General features: G+C 35.2%; 1 protein-coding gene and 1 long non-coding RNA gene across 4 annotated transcripts in view; one reads left to right on the forward strand and one right to left on the reverse strand.

Moving 5' to 3' along the window:
• Positions 1 to 18,106, forward strand: part of LOC140604691 (uncharacterized) — a 119,280-nt gene that overhangs the window by 55,242 nt on the left and 45,932 nt on the right. The gene's annotated exons all lie outside the window — the stretch shown is intronic.
• MTNR1A (melatonin receptor 1A) overlaps positions 9,944 to 18,106 on the reverse strand; it is a 28,640-nt gene continuing 20,477 nt past the window's right edge. The window contains exon 2 of the mRNA XM_072776082.1: positions 9,944 to 13,770. Within this exon, the coding sequence (XP_072632183.1) occupies positions 12,902 to 13,770 (869 nt within the window). The 3' untranslated portion in view covers positions 9,944 to 12,901. The remainder of the gene's footprint in view (positions 13,771 to 18,106) is intronic.

Consider the following 18,106-nt stretch of genomic DNA (forward strand, 5'->3'; position numbering starts at 1 on the left):
CATTCCATCTCATGCTTAGTATGAGCTATCACTTTCTTCAAGCTTCCAAGAGCCACACTACCAACCAGTTAGCATCATCTCCTTGGTCTTTGCCAAAGTATTAAATGTTCACCCAGGAAAAGAAGAGGATGTTTTCATGTTGATAAGAAATCGTTTCTACAACTTAACATTTCAGGTCCCCTGAAACAGCAACCTCAAGATCCACGTGTACTCCCTGGTTTTTGCCCATATTTCAGCAAACTGCCCTACAGTTTTTTTTTGGGGGGGATATAGTCTCTTTTCTCTTTTATTATTCCTAGAATTTTCCTAGCCTACTTTTGGTATGTTTTAACTTTAATTGTAAGTCATGTGGCCAGGAGAGAAGATGAGGGCAGATCCTCAGTAGGGCATTGTTGTCTTGTGAAGCAGAGGCTCCTGCATCACCTTCAGGCAAGGGAGGAACGTAGACTTGAACATGAAGAGTGATCATTTCTAGTGGATTTAGGGGATCTGGGTGTAATAAGCAGCTTCAAAAATGGCTTCCAGTATCCCTACCCCCTGGTATTCATGCCCTTTTGTAATCACCTATGTCAAATGTTGGCAGGACCTAGTGACTTGCCTCTAATAAACAGCGTGCAGCCAGAGTGTTGGGATGTCACTTTGGAAATGAGATCATAAAAGACCATGACCTTTTCCAGTGTCCCTTCTCCCTCCTGGTGCTGTTCACTTGCTTGTTCTCTTGTGAGCTTCTCTATGAAAAAGGCACACATGACAAGGAACTAAAGGCAGCCTCCAGACAAGAGCTAATGAGGGACTGAGGCCATCAGTTCAAACAGATCACAGAAATCTTACCAACTGTTCAAGCTCAGAAGTGAATGTTTTCTCCAGTCAGTCCCTGAGATGATCACATCCTCAGGGGACACCTAATTGTAGTCATGAGAGAGACCCTAACCCAGACCATGCTTTGACCAGCCCAGCTGAAGACCAGAACTACTGACCCACAGAAACTGAGCTAACAAGTGTGTTGCCTTATGCCTGTACATTTTGGAGGAATTTGTCACATAGCAATCAGTGACTGATATGCTGGAGATTCCAGATATTTGAATGGACTGACCTAGATTTCCCCATCATAGTTTGTGTCCCACCCCTTCTAAATCTTAGTCCCAGCCTTGGCATAACAAGTTATGGGGGCTGAGAATCCCACCTCCTCTAAAGCTCTACTACTTGCAAAATTAATTCCTAAACCTGATCCTAAGTGTTTTTCTGTCTTCCAGCTAAAAGAGGTGAGAGTCTTAATATACTGCCAAGGAATCCTCTGGCTTTGACAGTTGGCTTTTAATTGGCATTTAACTTTTAGTTGTCTTTCTCCATATTATAGATTGCATTCCCTTCCATCAGTGACTCCTTCAAATGCACTGAAGGAAGCAGTTGCAAAAACTCTAAAGATCCAAAAAATTTATGCCTCCAAAGCCAACTTTTGATGTGGCCGTTTCAGTTAGCAGACAAGAAAGAAACTCACAAAAGAAAACAGCCGTCTGTACATCTTATATCTGAAGAATCACACAGCACCTGCAAAAATTGCTTAGCATGAGCAACTATCAATTCTTAGAGGTTCATTCTAGGTTCATTTTCTATGCAGGGGTTTCACTCACAGGTATATCTGTATGCACTTTTGACCCCTACTTGAAGCAGCTGCCAGTTCTGTATTTGAGGATGGATTTTTGTACCCAAACTGAGAGCTCTGTGCAGGGCTCAGCCCCTGGGAAGATGATTTACATTCTGCAGAGAGGAGCCACCTCCAAGGTCCCTAGCTTACGCTTACCTGTAAGTTCAATGAAACTAGAATGTTATGTGAACCTGAAGCATTTTCTGATAAAACTCATTTGTGTATTTTTTATCTACTTCTGGAGAGGGTAAAAAGAGTATAAAGTCTATTAAATTTAAGAGTTCCTATTAAGATTAGCTTATGGGAACTGATAAGTACATATATAAATCTAACAAGGAAAAAAAACTTTTAAAAATGGGAAATAAATTGAACCATTTTTAAAATTATGATGGTCCTTAAAAAAATAAAGATCTTTTCACAGAAACTAACAAACCAAGAAGTGCAGCTACTAGTAGCAAAAGTAATAACAAATATTGCACTAATAAATCTGAAACACTTCCAAGACTGGTGAACAAATGAATAATTGTACTTGGATCTAGATTCATTTAATACTCTTAATTAATATGAATCCTTGAACTATCTTGGTATCTTGGGTTGAAATGAAAGACATTAATTTCCCCATCAAAAATAGTGGAAATATATTTTATCAATTTAATGACTTTTCAAGAACAGTGGGGTTTTGAGACACAGTTAACACAATTAATCACTGTTTAAGAAAGAAATAAATGTGATATACTCCCGTGTTCTGATTATCCCTTTATAAATAAACAACTCGAGGTAAATTGCGTTTCTTCTGTGAGCCCACTCACCTTCTCACCTCTGCATTCTGATTACTCTAAAATAAATTATGGATAATTCACTCTGTGTGCAAATAATTTATTATGTATCTCTGAAAGACATTGCTTTTTGTTTTAACTTAAAACACCAATATCACATCCTTTAAAAACTAATAACGACACTTTAATATTGTCAGTATTTAGTGTTTGCCTTTTAATTTTGTAATATATAATTTTTAAATTATAGGTCATTTCAAACAAATATTACAAGTGGTTGATATGTCTCTTAAGTTTCTTTTAATATTTAGGTTCCCCCTATATCTTTTTTTCTTTCAATTATTTGTTAGAAAAGGTATTTTTTTCTTCTGTAGATTTTAGTATAGTTTGAAGTTTGCTGGTTGCTTCCCGTGATGTTAATATGTGCACCTGTTCTTTATATTTCCTGATAATTTCTAGTTACATCAGATTGAGTTTTGAGTTTTTGGAAGACAAGACTACTTCACAAACAGTGTTGTGTACTATCACCTAGTTGTCTTTTTATGATGTTAGCTGCTGTACTACTTACTAATTATATGTTACCATGACCTTCCTATGACATGGTGAGACCTTAGGAGAGCAAATACTGTAATATTCATCACTTTTTCCCTAGTACCTAGCACAGTTTCTAGAACATAATAGGTGCCCAATAATTCCTAAATATTCAGTGAATCCAGGAGCTCATGGCTCAGTGTCAACTCGAACTCTTTGTAGATCATGGGCAAGACAATTAATTTTTAATGAATTTCATGATTATTGTCTACAAAATGAAGAGATTTACTGAAACATGGCCTCTAAGCTTCCTTCAATGATCATATTAAATGGTCAAGAATATGAGCTATCTTGCCTTCAACAAAGGTTGGAAAAAGAAAGGAACTCAGCCCATGTGCGCATACTGATTAAGAAATCAGTGTCCATCAACTGAAGACACAGTTAACACAATTAATCACTGTTTAACAAAAAAATAAATGTGATATACTCCCGTGTTCTGATTATCCCTTTATACAAGGGATAATCCCTTTATAATTATCCCTTTATAAAATAAACAACTCAAGGAAAAAAAAAAGCTTTTCCATTTTTTTAAAAAAAGCTTTTTACAGAAATGCATTTGCTAAATAGTGCAACACATTTGGAATAGGATAGAATTTGTTGGTTGCATCTTCCAAGCTAGACCAAACAATGTTCAATTAAATTAATCCCCTCCATGATGGATAAGAATATATAAATATATGATACTTGAACACGTACTAATTTCTGCTGAGAAAAATGCTCAAAGCAGAAAAAAAAGCCTATTGTGCATAAACAGGTGTATAACTTAATTATCAAACCACTCCCCATCCTTAAACACTATTTACTTATCGCCAAATAACAGGAAAACGAACTAACCATCTTAAAGATAACGACAAGAAATCATAGTCATCTTTACATATGTACATATACACATACTCACATAGAGCACAATTATTAGAACAGATACATACAAGCAAAGATCCCATTAAAGTTCAACTTCAGCAGTAACAAGGTATAGACATGCGTAAACAAAGTAAAAAAAAAATGCAACTATATGATATCATGGGCTAATTTTTTCAAAAAATGCAAAAACAAACTGCCTTTTGAAAAAGTAGGCTCCACAGGTTTTAATTCAAATTTATCCAAGCTGCAAGAAAACAGTTAAAAGCATAAAACAATGTCAGGACTCAGATTAATGTCTTATGCTTAGCTTTAAAAAAGATTATTTTTTATCTTTTTTTAAGTTCGATTTTAATTCCAGTTACATAACATATAGTGTTGTTAGTTTCAGGTGTACAATACAGTAATTCACTTCCACACACTGCCCTGTGCTCATCACAACAGCTATATTCCTTAATCCCCTTCACTTATTTCACCCATCCCCCCCCACCCTACACCCTCTGGTAACCATCTGTTCTTTATAATTAAAAGTCTGCTTCTTGGTTTGTCTTCCTCACTGTTTTATTTTTCTTTTGCTTGTTTGCTTTGTTTCTTAAATTCCACATGTAAGTAAAATCATATGGTATTTGTCTTTCTCTGACTTATTTTGCTTGGTGTTATACTCTCTAGCTCCGTCCATTTCATTGCAAATGGCAAGATTTCATTCCTTTGTATGGCTGACTAATATTCCATTGTGCATATATACATACATAATATATATGTTCACATATATACGCATATACACATACATACACACGTGTATATATGTATAATGTATATGTATGTATATACATATATAATGGAATATTACACATGTAATGGAATATACATACATACATACATATACCACTCTTTATCCATTCTTCAGTTGATGGACACTAGGGCTGCTTCCATATCTTGGCTATTGTAAATGCTGCTATAATCATAGGGGTGCACGTATCCCTTTGAATTAGTGTTCTGATATTCTTTGAGAAAATACCCAGTAGTGCAATTGCTGGATCATAAGGTAGTTCTACTTTTTAACTTTTTGAGTTTTCCATGGTGGCTGCACTACTTTGCATTCCCACCCATAGTTCAAGAGGGTTCTTTTCTCTCCACATCCTTGCCAACACCTGTTGTTTCTTGTGTTGTTGACTTTAGCCATTCTGACAGGTGTGAATTTGTATCTGTGGTTTTGATTTGCATTTTCCTGATGGCAAGTGATGATGAGCATCTTTTCACGTGCCTGTTGGTCATCTGGATGTCTTCTTTGGAGAAATGTCTGTTCATGTCTTCTGCTGATTTTTAGATTGGATATTTGGTTTTTGAGTGTTGAGTTTTTTAAGTTCTTTATATATTTTGGATACTAATCCTCTATCAGGTATGTCATTGGCAAATGTCTTCTCCCATTCCATATGTTGCCTTTTAGTTTTACTGTTTGCTTCCTTAGCTGTACAGAAGCTTTTTATTTTGACGTAGTTGCAATGGTTTATTTTTGCTTTTGCTTCCCTTGCTTCAGGACACAAATCTAGAAAAGATTTGCTGCCTCTGTTCTCTTCTAGGATTTTTATGGCTTGAGGTCTCACATCTAGGTCTTTAATCCATTTTGAATTTATTTTTGTGTATAGAATAAGAAAATGGTCCATTCTTTTGCATGTAGCTGTCCAGTTTTCCCAACACCATTTGTTGAAGAGACTGTCGTTTTTGCATTGGATATTCCTTCCTATTTTGTTGAAAATTACTTAACCATACAATTGTTGGCTTATTTCTGAGTTTTCTCTGCTGTTCTATTGATCTATGTGTCTATTTTTGTTCCACTACCATACTGTTTTGATGCCTCAAGCTTTACTTCTCTTTTTCAAGATTGCTTTGGCTATTCGGAGTCCTTTGTGGTTCCATACAAATTTTAGGATTGTTTCTTCTAGCTCTGTGAAAAATGCTGTTGGTACTTTTATAGGGATTGCATTAAATGTGCAGATTGCTCTGGTTAGTATAGACACTTTAACAACATTTGTTCTTCCCATTCATGAGTATGGAATGTCTTTCCATTTCTTAGTGTCATCTTTAATGTCTTTCATTAGCATTCTATAGTTTTCAGGGTACAAGTCTTTAACCTCTTTAGTTAGGTTTATTCCCAGGTATCTTATTATTTTGGGTGCAACCATAAATGGGATTTTCTTAATTTCTCTCTCTGCTGCTTCATTATTAATGTATAGAAATGTAACCAGTTTCTGGTTGATTTTTGTATACCGACACTTTACTTGAATTAGTTTATCAGTTCCAGCAGCTTCTTGGTGGAGACTTTAGGGTTTTCTATATATAGTACCATGTCATCTGGAAATAGTGAAAGATTTACTTCTTCCTTACCAATTTTGATTTTTTTTTTTCTTTATGTTGTCTGATTGCTGTGGCTGGGACTTCCAGTACTGTGTTGAATAAAAGTGATGAGAGTCAGATAAGAGGACCTTAGGGGAAAAGCTCTTACGTTTTCTCCATTAAGGATGATGATAGTGATGGGTTTCTCGTAGATGGACTTTATTATGTTAAGGTATATTCCCTTTAAAACTACTTTGTAAATGGTTTTTATCATAAGTGGATGTTGTACTTTGTCAAATGCCTTTTCTGCGTCTATGAAAATGCTCATATGATCCTTATCCTTTTTCCTGTTGATGTGATGTATCATGTTGTTTGATTTGAGAATATTGAACCAACTTACAACCCAGGAAGAAATTCCACTTGATCATGGTGAACGATTTTTTTTAAAAAAGTATTGAATTCAGTTTGCTAGTATTTTATTGAGGATTTTTGCATCTGTGTTCATCAGAAATATTGGCCAGTAGTTTTTGTTTGTTTGTTTGGTTTTGGTTTTTGTTTTTTTTTTTTTTTTTAGTGGAGTTTTTGTCTGATTTTGGTATCAAGATAATGCTGGCCTCAAACAATGATTTTGGAAGTTTTCCTTCCTTTTTTATTTTTTGGAATAATTTAAGGTATTAGTTCTGTAGTAGATATTAACTCTTCTTTAAATGTTTGGTATAATTCCTCTGTGAAGTTATCTGGTCCTGGACTTTAGTTTGCTGGGAGTTTTTTTTTTTTTTTTTTTATTGACTCAACTTCTTTGCTACTTTAAAATTTTTTATCACTGTATTTATAAATATAATTGCAGTACATTTTGGTGTCTGTCTGCTTTTGTTGATTTTGGTGGGAGTTCTCTGTGCCTCCTAGATCTGGATGTCTGTTTCCTTCCCCAGATTAGATAAATTTTCAGCTATTAATTCTTCAAATAAATTTTCTGTCCCATTTTCTTTCTTTCTTTCTTTCTTTCTTTCTTTCTTTCTTTCTTTCTTTCTTTCTTTCTTTCTTTCTTTCTTTCTTTCTTCTTTCTCTTTCCTTCCTTCCTTCCTTCCTTCCTTCCTTCCTTCCTTCCTTCCTTCCTTCCTTCTTCTTCCTTCTTCTTCTTCTGACTCCTTACAATGAAAGTTACTACATTTGATAGAATTATTGACTTCCTTAAGCCCTCATTTTGCATAATTCTTATTTCTCTTTTGTTCAGCTTGTTACTTTTCACTATTTTGTCTTCTAAGTCGCTAATTCATTCCTCTGCTTCTTGCATCCTGCTGTCCATTCTATCAAGTGTGTTTCTCATTTCATTTATTGTATCCTTCATCTCCACTATGTTATTCCTTATCTCTGTTTTAAAGGTCTCACTCATGTAGTCCACTCTTTCCTCAAGTCCAGTGAATATTCTTATGCTCATTGCTTTGACATCTTTATTTATCAAGCATGTACTTATATCTGTTTTGTTTAGATATCTGGCCATGGCCTTGTCCTGTTCATGCATTTGGGATAAACTTCTCTATCTTCTCATTTTGTCTGCCCCTCTGTGTCTGTTTTTTGTGTTAAGAAAGTCAGCTGTGTCTTCTGCTCTTGCAAGTAGTGACTTTACGAAGAAGAGGTCCTGAAGTGCGCTGTAGTGCAGTGCCTCTGTTCACCAGACTCTGGCCCTTCAGGAGCATATTTTATGTGTTCTTTATGCACTACTGTTGTATCTGAGTCACTTTTCCTTTCCTTGAAGTCATCTGCACTGACTCTCTGGCTGTTATGGGCTGTGCTTGCTCTCTGTTAGTGGGACCCAAGCAGGCTAGCTCTTGGGCGGGGGGCATGCCACTGGGGAACTTCGGAGCAGGGAAGTTGGTGTTAGCAAAATACTGCTAGGCCACTAGTCCTATGCTGGATTCCATGAAGTGCTGTGGTGGCTGGTGCCTGCATGTCAATGCAGCCAGGGTGTGCAGCTGGGCATGCTGTGGTTGTTTCCCTCATATTTAACTATTTTGAATTATCTAAACACTTATTCTCTAGCTCAATAGTCACAGAGTCAGCGAAGATATCATAGCTTCTAGGCACTAATACTTAAGAGTTCTTAGAGATTTGTTGAAATCATTATGGGAATAGAAAGTACAATTCATTTTTCCATTCCAAACAAAACTACTTTTTACTCTATGTTAATAAATCAGATATATTTGCATCACTCACTGGGAAGTCACAGTTCTATCAGAAATTAGAGACCTGATTACCACAAGAAAAGAGAGGATCAGTATCTAATATCTAAAAGCAACAGTAATCACTTGGTTTTGAAATGGGCATATTAATCATAGACTTTTTGTCATCAAAACACAGAAATGTGTCCTTGTAATAAACTGTTTCCTAGGGTCAGACCATTATTACTTACAATGTAGCACAACATCTAAACAGCCTTTGATTCTTTAAAGCTGTGGATGCTATTCATGGTCTTGAAGACCATCAACATTAAAGATGACACAAAAAGCAGCTTATTGGCGAAAATACACAATATGTATAAGTACACACAGGCACCCATACACAAAATTGTTCTCCCATGTTAGGCTCTTTAATGGAAAAAAATATTGATAAGTAATTGCTTTTATTAATTTAAAATGTTTCTGTTCTAGAGATGGTAAATATTACAAAATATGATTAAGGCTTATGATTCTAAAATAATTATATGTCCCAACATTTCAAGACTTTGGCACAGCTAAGATCACACTCCTCTAAATTTTATAAATACCAGACAATCTCCTGGTACCCATTTAGTTTGTTACTGGATTTTTACTCTGTTTGTTACTGTTACATAATATGTACACTAAGATTTTGATTAAGTATCTCACCATTTGGGCCTTTCCCTATATCTTACAAATCTACTTTACATTCAGTCTTTGGTGTTTCAAAGACCTCTGCTAAAATAAGTACTCACTTATCAGCAACATAAATATTGAATATGATGAAAACCGCTTTCTTTTCTTCTCTAAATTTTCACAACACAGTTTTAGGATATTTACAAAAGTTGTGATCAATATAGGAAAGCTTGTGTTACCATTGTGGAGAACATAGCACTTTTTGTACTGTACAAGATAAAATTTTTTTTAGTGGAGATTCCTTTTTTCAAGCACAAAATTAGGGAAAAGTAAAAAGTGGGAAAAATAAATTTTAAAAATTATTTTTAAAAAGAAAAGACTGCTTATGCTCAGGCATTTCTCAAATATAATAATCTTGTAATTTAAACTGACTTGAAATGTACCTGTTTTATGCCAAATGTGTTTGCTTACTCACAGTGAAATATTTGATGATGCATCAGAGACAGTCCAAAAAATGGTCAAAATTATTATTCATTACATAACATTCAGGCCGAATGTGTTTACTCAAGGAGCAATTATGAATTTAATATGTAAAATTGGTTAACCTCTCATATTACTTGCCAGAATATTTAAAATCTGGTAGTTTCTTCTGTCTTGTCAGGAAAAAAGTCGTATTTATACATGGAAATGATTCAAACATAAATATTTGGTAATGAAATATATAGTAGAGTAGACAAACTGAAATTATTCCTCCCTCCCCTCAATCTGTAGTACTTATTAGTCTTAAACAAATAAAATCATGTTTTATGTGATTATGTAGCTTACATAATAACATATAGGCAATATGTCCCAAATTAATCTCTTCCAACAGGTATAAAAAATAGAATATGTTTAGAAGTGACATTCTCTGGTAGCAAAAAAAAAAAAAAAAAAGAAGAAGAAGAATCCTACATGATTTAAATTTTTCATAAAAGAATAGAATTGAGGCAGTCCTTCCAGTCGTAATATTCCAATGATTTACTTAAATCAGAATGTTCAAAATCTTTGGTCTATCCATTTCAATTGGATATTAAAATAGGAACTTGAATTGCATAATGCTAATAACTGCACATAATTCTAGCAATTGATCTTAGAAAAGACAATGAGATGTTTTGCTATCCTTGTTACAAATCAAACAGTTTTGTGTAGATTTGGCCTATCCAGAGTTTCAGATTCCACAGTGCTTTGGAAAAAAGGCATCTCCCCCTAATATTAATATTGGTACTATTTTCAGCCTCACACAGCCTCCAGACTATGCAGTGAAACGCAAGCTATAAGCAAGTAAAAATATGCATAAAATTTGTAAATGTGCCACTCAAAATTTTATTTCTTTTCATTTCTAACCCTCACTCACATCACCACTGGTACTCCAAATAGAAGGAAGACTATAAAATTATTACATTGATAATAACTCTGATAGATTAAAGAGGTTTAATTTAATAGAGGTTTATAGCTGATTAACACAACACAGCAAACTTCATGAGTTAGCTTCCTTGAATAATGCAGCACATCTTTGGCCATGCTATTCACATACCAATTTGTACTAAACAACAGTCCATTTGATAAATAGTTATCTTGTAGCCTAAAAAGAGTTAATATTTCAGTCTACAAAATTGTTTGTACACTGGAAAACCAGGCACAACTGATCACATATTTGAATTTTTCAGAGGCAAAAAACAGTTAGCTAAGGACATCCTACTTATTGATATTATAGTGAGAAAGCCAGTGATAATATTTTAAATGTTTATAAAGTTTCTACAGTGAGATTCCATTAGAGGAAATATGAAACTTTGACTCTGGTCTTTATGAGTTGCATTTTCATTGTCAATATTTTAACTAGTTAGTCTTCTGATGTAGCAAAGAAAAACATTTTAAGATGTTAAGTTACATATCTGATTTTAAGGTGAGATACTCTACTATGCAGACAATTTTTAAAGGGCACAGTTTCTATTTAGTATTTTTGCTATTGTATAAACTAAGAAGCAAAATTCTATAAGGAGCAAAGGAATATACAGTTAATAGGCTACATAGTAGTTTATCCCCAGGGACAAAATAAAAGTGTCCTATATTTTAAAAAGAGTTTAAGTACCATGGTTAATATTTTTAAGGTTCAGTTATCTGAAATTTGGAACACAAGTTTAAAAATTGTCCTTACTATTTAGTGTTGGTTCTGACTAGAACGTTACACATAAATGATTTAATGGGTAAAGTTTTAGAGATAACTTACACACACAAATACACACCCCTACACTCCTCACCACGAACCATAATTTAGTGTTTCCTAAATATGCTTGATGGAAACAGTTATCACAGGAATATTTTATAACAATTGATAGCATTTCCAAGGAGATTCTGATTATCTAGCTATAGAGGTATTTAGCAAATATATCCAGATCATTTTTTGTTTTATGTATACAGTTGGCAAATCACTAACTCTTTCTACTATGTAATAGTTTTGTTGAAAAACTTTAAAACACAAGAAGCCATGGCTCTAATTTCCTGTGAAGCCGCCTTCAGGTAACAAACCTGACAGTGTTGTCCTAAATAGCTTTTTGGGATAAACTAGAGCCATAGTTTATGAAACCATAGTTACCTGTGCATTTTTTCCTAGACTTTTCGGATTATTAGGGCAATCAAATGCTGAAATGAATTATTAAAGAATATTTCTTTGAAATATCTATAAAAGAACTATCAGGGCACCTGAGTGGCTCAATGGTTGAGCACCTACCTGCCTTTGTTTTTTGTTTTGTTTTGTTTTGTTTTGTTTTACCTATCTGCCTTTGATCCGTGCCATGATCCCGGAGTCCTGAGATTGAGTCCTGCATTGGGCTCCCCACAGGGAACCTGGTTCTCCCTCTCCCTATGTCTCTACCTCTCTCTGTGTGTCTCTCATGAATAAATAAATAAAATTTAAAAAAATAAAATAAGAACCTTCTAGTTTAGATATTTACTTGCCCAAATAGATGATTAATATAAGACAAATTCAGCACTGTATACAGCTCTTTGATTCCTTGTCAATTTTAATTAAATTGATTAGATGACTTCATAATCAACAGAGATCAGTTCAAAACAGCTTGTAAGTAACATGAATAATGATCTTCCATGACAAAATAATAAAGCAAATGTCTAATAAAGTCAAATAGAGTTTTATATTTTGTTCTTGTTTTCAAATACTATGGCTATTGACATCTGAAAAAGAGTTCCTTCATGTAGCTAGCTCTTTATCTAGTTGAATGTACACCTTTTAATAGAGACCATATTCATGATCATGACTGTAGTTACCCAATGCTACCTACTGCCAAGGGAAAACTTTGTTGTGGTTGTTGCTGTTACGTCGAGGTATTCCCTGATTCACTTTCAGCCTTTTCCTATTTAATGAATCAGTCATTCCACTTTTCTCTTTTTGTTCCATTTGCTTGTTTACAACTATGACACATTTGTTTTCTGACAAGAAATCTTCAAAAAGTGGAGGAAAAAAGCAATTACTTTGTGACATTCATTTGCAACAAAAGAAAAGTTTGCATACTCTTTCTCCACTCAAATACATTTAGCATTTTTATTTAAAATTACTGCCCCACACCCCTATCCCTGAACCTTATTTTCAAATTAACGTGTAACTCTTTATGTTCTGTATTTCTCTTCATAAGCAGAATTAGAGACTTATTCAAAAGGCTGATAGCATAGCAGTTCAATAAACTAGAGGCAACCTCTTAGAAGTGCAAGTTTTCTCCACTACTTTGTGTGTCTAGGCATCTGTCAAGAAGGAAGCAAACATGAAAGTGAGTAAAATCTTGAGTGGTGCATATATCTTGCCAGAAGTGCTTTATATTTTAAACAGAGTCCACTTTTATTAGGTTATTGTTGGTCATTAATGGAGAGGGTTTGCAGTTAACCCTATGTGCTACATCATTAGAACTATCCACAAAGAACATTCTGGCTGTACACAGTGAGACTATAATCCTTCTGTATTCCTTTCTGAAATTTTGATTCAGTAGTCCATATATAATTGCATTGAGACAGCTGTTGAAATATGCCATATAGTAACTGGCCACAAATAGCCACTCTGGGATCCTGGGTCCCATGCTGTCAGGGTTTGAAGCCACAGCGAGACCAATAAAATTTAGAGGAGCCCAGCAAATGGCAAAAAGTACAAAAACCACAAACATGGTGACAAAATTCCTGAAGTCCTGTGGTTTCATTTTGGGTTTACTGTCAGGTTTCACCCTCCGTCTGACCTGAAGAACCAGGATCCATATTCTCAGGTAACAGAAGATGACTATGGTCATAGGAACTATGAAATGGAAAACCACTACAGCTATCGTGTATGCTGAACTGATAGACTGTGCGAATGTGCAGGAGTAGATCCTTGGGTCATATTGCAGGGTTCCAGTGCGCAAGTTGGGCATGACTGCCACCAGCGTCAGCATCCATATCAGGAACACGTAGCAGAGGGAATTCTTGTTACTGTACAGCTTGTCATACTTGAGACTGTGGCAGATGTAGCAATAGCGGTTAATGGCAATTCCAGTGATATTGAATATGGAGCCGATGACACTCAGGCCCATCACGAAGCCACTGATTTGGCAGTGCAGATAGCCCAGATTCCATCCATTGTTAAATATAGATGTCAGCACCAGGGGATATGGATAAACAGCCACCACCAGGTCTGCAACTGCAAGGCTCACCACAAATATATTTCCTAAAGGAGAAAGGTTTAGAAAGCACAGGTTATCACCAGTTTTATAGGGATTTCTTTGGTTTTCTTTCAGTTTTGTTTTTTTGTTTTGTTTTGTTTTGTTTTTGTTTTGTTTTGTTTTTTTATTTTTATTTTTTTAATAATAAATTTTTTTTATTGGTGTTCAATTTGCCAACATACAGAATAACACCTAGTGCTCATCCCGCTGTTTTGTTTTTTTAAGAGCTATTTCTGCAACTTAGTTAACCTGGCATCGAAGCTACTGCCATATTATAACTGAAATGGAAGCCATTTTTATCAGGAAGCAAGTCCACTGTTGACCTCATCAAATCAATTCCACTGTTCACAAAATCCTACAATATGCCTAAAACAAGGCATATTCCATGTTCACAACTCTTGTTTTTCAAACAATTTTGGTTGCTGTCCTTGGAGAGCAGTGAATCCTTGAACCATAGTACAAGAGTTAAAAGAAAAAAGGTTCTTTCATCAACTTTCTGAGTTAAAATATTGACTTCACCCCTTCCTAGTTGTCTAACTGGGACAAGTTATATAATCTCACCAAGTGTCAATTTCCTCTTCTACAAGATGGGGATAATGATAGTAGCCTCTTCATAAGGCTTTGATGAGGACAGATTGAGGGAATCCATGTCAAGTGCTGAGCAGTATCTATCACATGATAAGTGGTCAATTAATGTTGTTGGTATTCTCATCTCAATCCAAAGGAAAAGGTAGAAATACTTCTAGATTTCATAAAGAACTTAAGGTATAAAAATTAAACCCTAAATATTTTCTATGTTAATATAATAACATATTTGAAAGTATAAAAACAAAAACTCTAGTTGAATTTTGTAAGATACTCTGCAACCATGTTCTTTACTTTTTGTAGCTCATTTGCCTTTGTTTCTTACTATTCCTTCTGCCTTGAATGGCTCCTCTCTCTAATTTTTAAAATGCTACCCACTTTCCCAAATCCATCTTAAATGGAAATGCCCCAAGCCTTTCTTATTTGCCCAACAACATGGACGACCTTCCTCTTTCATGGGCTTCTAAATCACTTTATTCCACTTCAGTTAGATTCAACTGTAATAAATTTCATTCAACAAAACCTTATTAAGTGTATCAAATAAGCTGGATAAATAGGAATGAACAGACCAGGGATCCTATGATTCTCAAGCTTAGAAAAACAAAATTAAAAGAGAGAGAAGGAAGAATAATAAGAGTATGTGCAGAAAAAGAGGCAGCAAGGAATGGAATGAGCTGGAAAGAAGTGGTTAGGAATATTCCAGACAGAGTGACCATATATTTCATCTTTTATTGTATTTATTTATAAACTTAATTTTCCTATATTTCTATACTATAATACCCTAAGAATATGTCCTCTTTGTAATCAGATCTTGTATAGTAGTACCCAGTTGTGACTTTTGCTCAAATGTTTGATGGCAGTTGTTAAATTGTCACCTCCCAAAATCTGCAATAAAACAACCTTTGTACTTGAGGTCCCTATCTGATTAATTTTATTCTACAGCCCTCCAAAAATTGCAAAGAAGTGAAATAAAATAGAAGCTGTGGCTAAAAAAAGGCAAGGTTTTGTCATTTAGGTAGGAATTTCAGATAAATTGTTGTAAAAACAATTTATTTGAAAACTGGTTACACAAGGCCAAATTAAAGCAATAAAAACAAATTTATTTTTCCCCACAGAACAATTTCAATCACCAATGAAATATTTAAATTCCAAAGTGGGCTTGTTTTAATGAATTTTTAACTCAAAATGTATAATACTTTAAAAATGTGTATAATATATGAAATTCAGCTACAGATTGTCATCGAAGCAGTCCATTTTTACCCAGAACATCATGATGACAACCTGACATAAATAGATTTATTTTTAAAGAGCTTAAAAATAAGATAATAAACACTGTCATAGATTTCTTTCATAGATTTAATTCTCTACTCCATTTAGTTTATGGCAATTATGCTGCTTTTTTTTTGTTCAAGTCATTATATTAATTAAATCATTAGTTTAGTTTTCCTTGAACTAATCCCCTTTTACAAGTGTTTCAAGAAAAAAATGTTAAGCTATAGACCCTATGCAAGTGTGGCTATCAGGTAGCTCAGCTGGAAGGTTTATCACATTTGCTAGGTGTATGTAGAGTGTATATGTGGTGCGGAAGAGGAGGAATGGATTAAATTATCATGATTATATATATATTATAAGATCATCTCTCCCATCTCAGCTCTATGTACCTCCAGATAGCAATCTATGCATTTTTACGGACATCCAACACTCCATTCAAACAGCACAGCAATACATTCTGAAATTTAAAATAATTTCAGTAAATGGCTAGCAATTCCTTTTCTGTTGGATTTACTTCCCGTCCTTACTGCAGAGGAATTATTGATGCATAGGATGTTAAGATTGAGAGGAATATTAGTGATCACACAGGATAATTCCTACTTTTTAGAGATGATGAAAACAGAAATATGGGGTTAAGTTGGATGAAGTCATACAATTAATGCAAGACTGCAACAACGCTGTTTATTTGTTAATGTCTCTCAGTGCATTTCCCTAAGAAAGTTCCTGTGGCCAGAAATAAGTAAGGGTTGGATATTGGGACCTCTGGCCAGGCAGGCCCTGGCTTAGAGCCTCTTCAGGCATAATTCTAAAAAAGCATCTTAGAACCAGAATGAGGGGAAGGGAAAAGCAGTTGGAGATATACTGGTAACAAAGCCACACTGGTAACAAGAAGATACAGCTGAGCGTCTCACACTGAGTAAAGACACAGGCAAACTATAAGATGCTGAGCAAACATTCATTTTGGTGAACAAAACCTTAAATTGTAAGTGAAATATAGCACGGGTATGAATAAAAGCGGTTACTAGACAGATGAAAAGCTGTCTTGTCTCAACTGCTTCATTCAGAACTAGTCCTGGGACTTCCCTCTGCCACTGGCCAAAGCAAGGTGCCATTGCTTCTCTGTTTACAAGTATTTCTCTTCTCACCATCTTTTCTCACCTCAAGCTCTTAACTCCATGAGGACAGTGCCCATCTGAGACCTCTTTCTCCCCCTCCATTAAGACCTGGAATACTTATATCTTTAAGCAAAATGTAGAGTGGTATTACACTGTATGGACAAAGCTGAAAGGGCATTGGAATGCAGGGCTCCAGGGTCATGTTCCCCGACCAGAGGTCAAGCTGCATGAGATATAAGAGGTGAAAGTGTGCTCTGCGCTCTGAAGGTACCGCAGTGACTCTCTCTGGCTCTTTGATTCCTATCTGCTGGCCGCAGTGATGGTGGGGGTACAGCGTGCAGCTCCTTCTCCTTCTCTGAGCTCCCCCCTGCCTTGGGGAAAGTGAGAGACTGACAGGACTTCAGTTCATCCTCCTGGGTCCCATCCCTTCCTCCAAGGCTCTCCTTGCTTTCCCTCTTGGCATCTATCTTTTATTCTCAGCTGCCTTCTCTGTGGACTTTAGGCTTGTGATGGTTAGTTTTGTGTGTCAACATGACCAGGTCATGGGATGCTCAGAGAGCTGGTTAAACATTATTTCTAGGTGTGTCTGTGAGTGTGTTTCCAGAGGAAATTAGCATTTGATTAGGCTAGATAAAATCCATGTCTTCCTCAGTGTGGGTGGGCATTATCTAATCCATTAAAGGCTAGAATAAGACAAAAAAGTTGAAGGAAAGGGGAACTCACTCTCTCTGCCTCACTACGTGGACTGGGACTGACACATAGGTGCTCCTGGTCCTCAGGTCTTTGGACTCAGACCAGAACTGCACCAGCCTTCCTGGCTCTCTAAAATGCACATGGTAGATGGAGGAACTTCTCAGCATCCATAGCCAAGTGACTCAATTCTTCATAATAAATGTAGTAAGTGATTGATAGATAGATAGATAGATAGATAGATAGATAGATAATAGATAATATATTAATATAATAGATATAATATATCTATATTAATTAATATATTTATATTAATTAATATAGATATATTACCCATTTGGCCCGGGCTGTGATCCTGGAGACCCGGGATCGAGTCCCATGTCAGGCTCCCTGCATGGAGCCTGCTTCTCCCTCTGTCTGTGTCTCTGCCTCTCTCTCGCTCTCTCTGAATAAATAAATAAATAAATAAATCTTTAATAAAAAAAATAGATATATTAATATACTAATAGAATATACTACTCTCTGAACAGAATATATACTAACATACTAACAGAATATATTCTATTATTCTCTCTATATATATTCAATTTATATATATACACACACACATACACATACTGCTACATATGGAACATGCCATTCCCTAAATAGGATATATACTAATATATTACTAGAATAT

This window comes from Canis lupus, chromosome 15, assembly GCF_048164855.1.
Source record: "Canis lupus baileyi chromosome 15, mCanLup2.hap1, whole genome shotgun sequence".
Taxonomy (NCBI): Eukaryota; Metazoa; Chordata; class Mammalia; order Carnivora; family Canidae; genus Canis; species Canis lupus.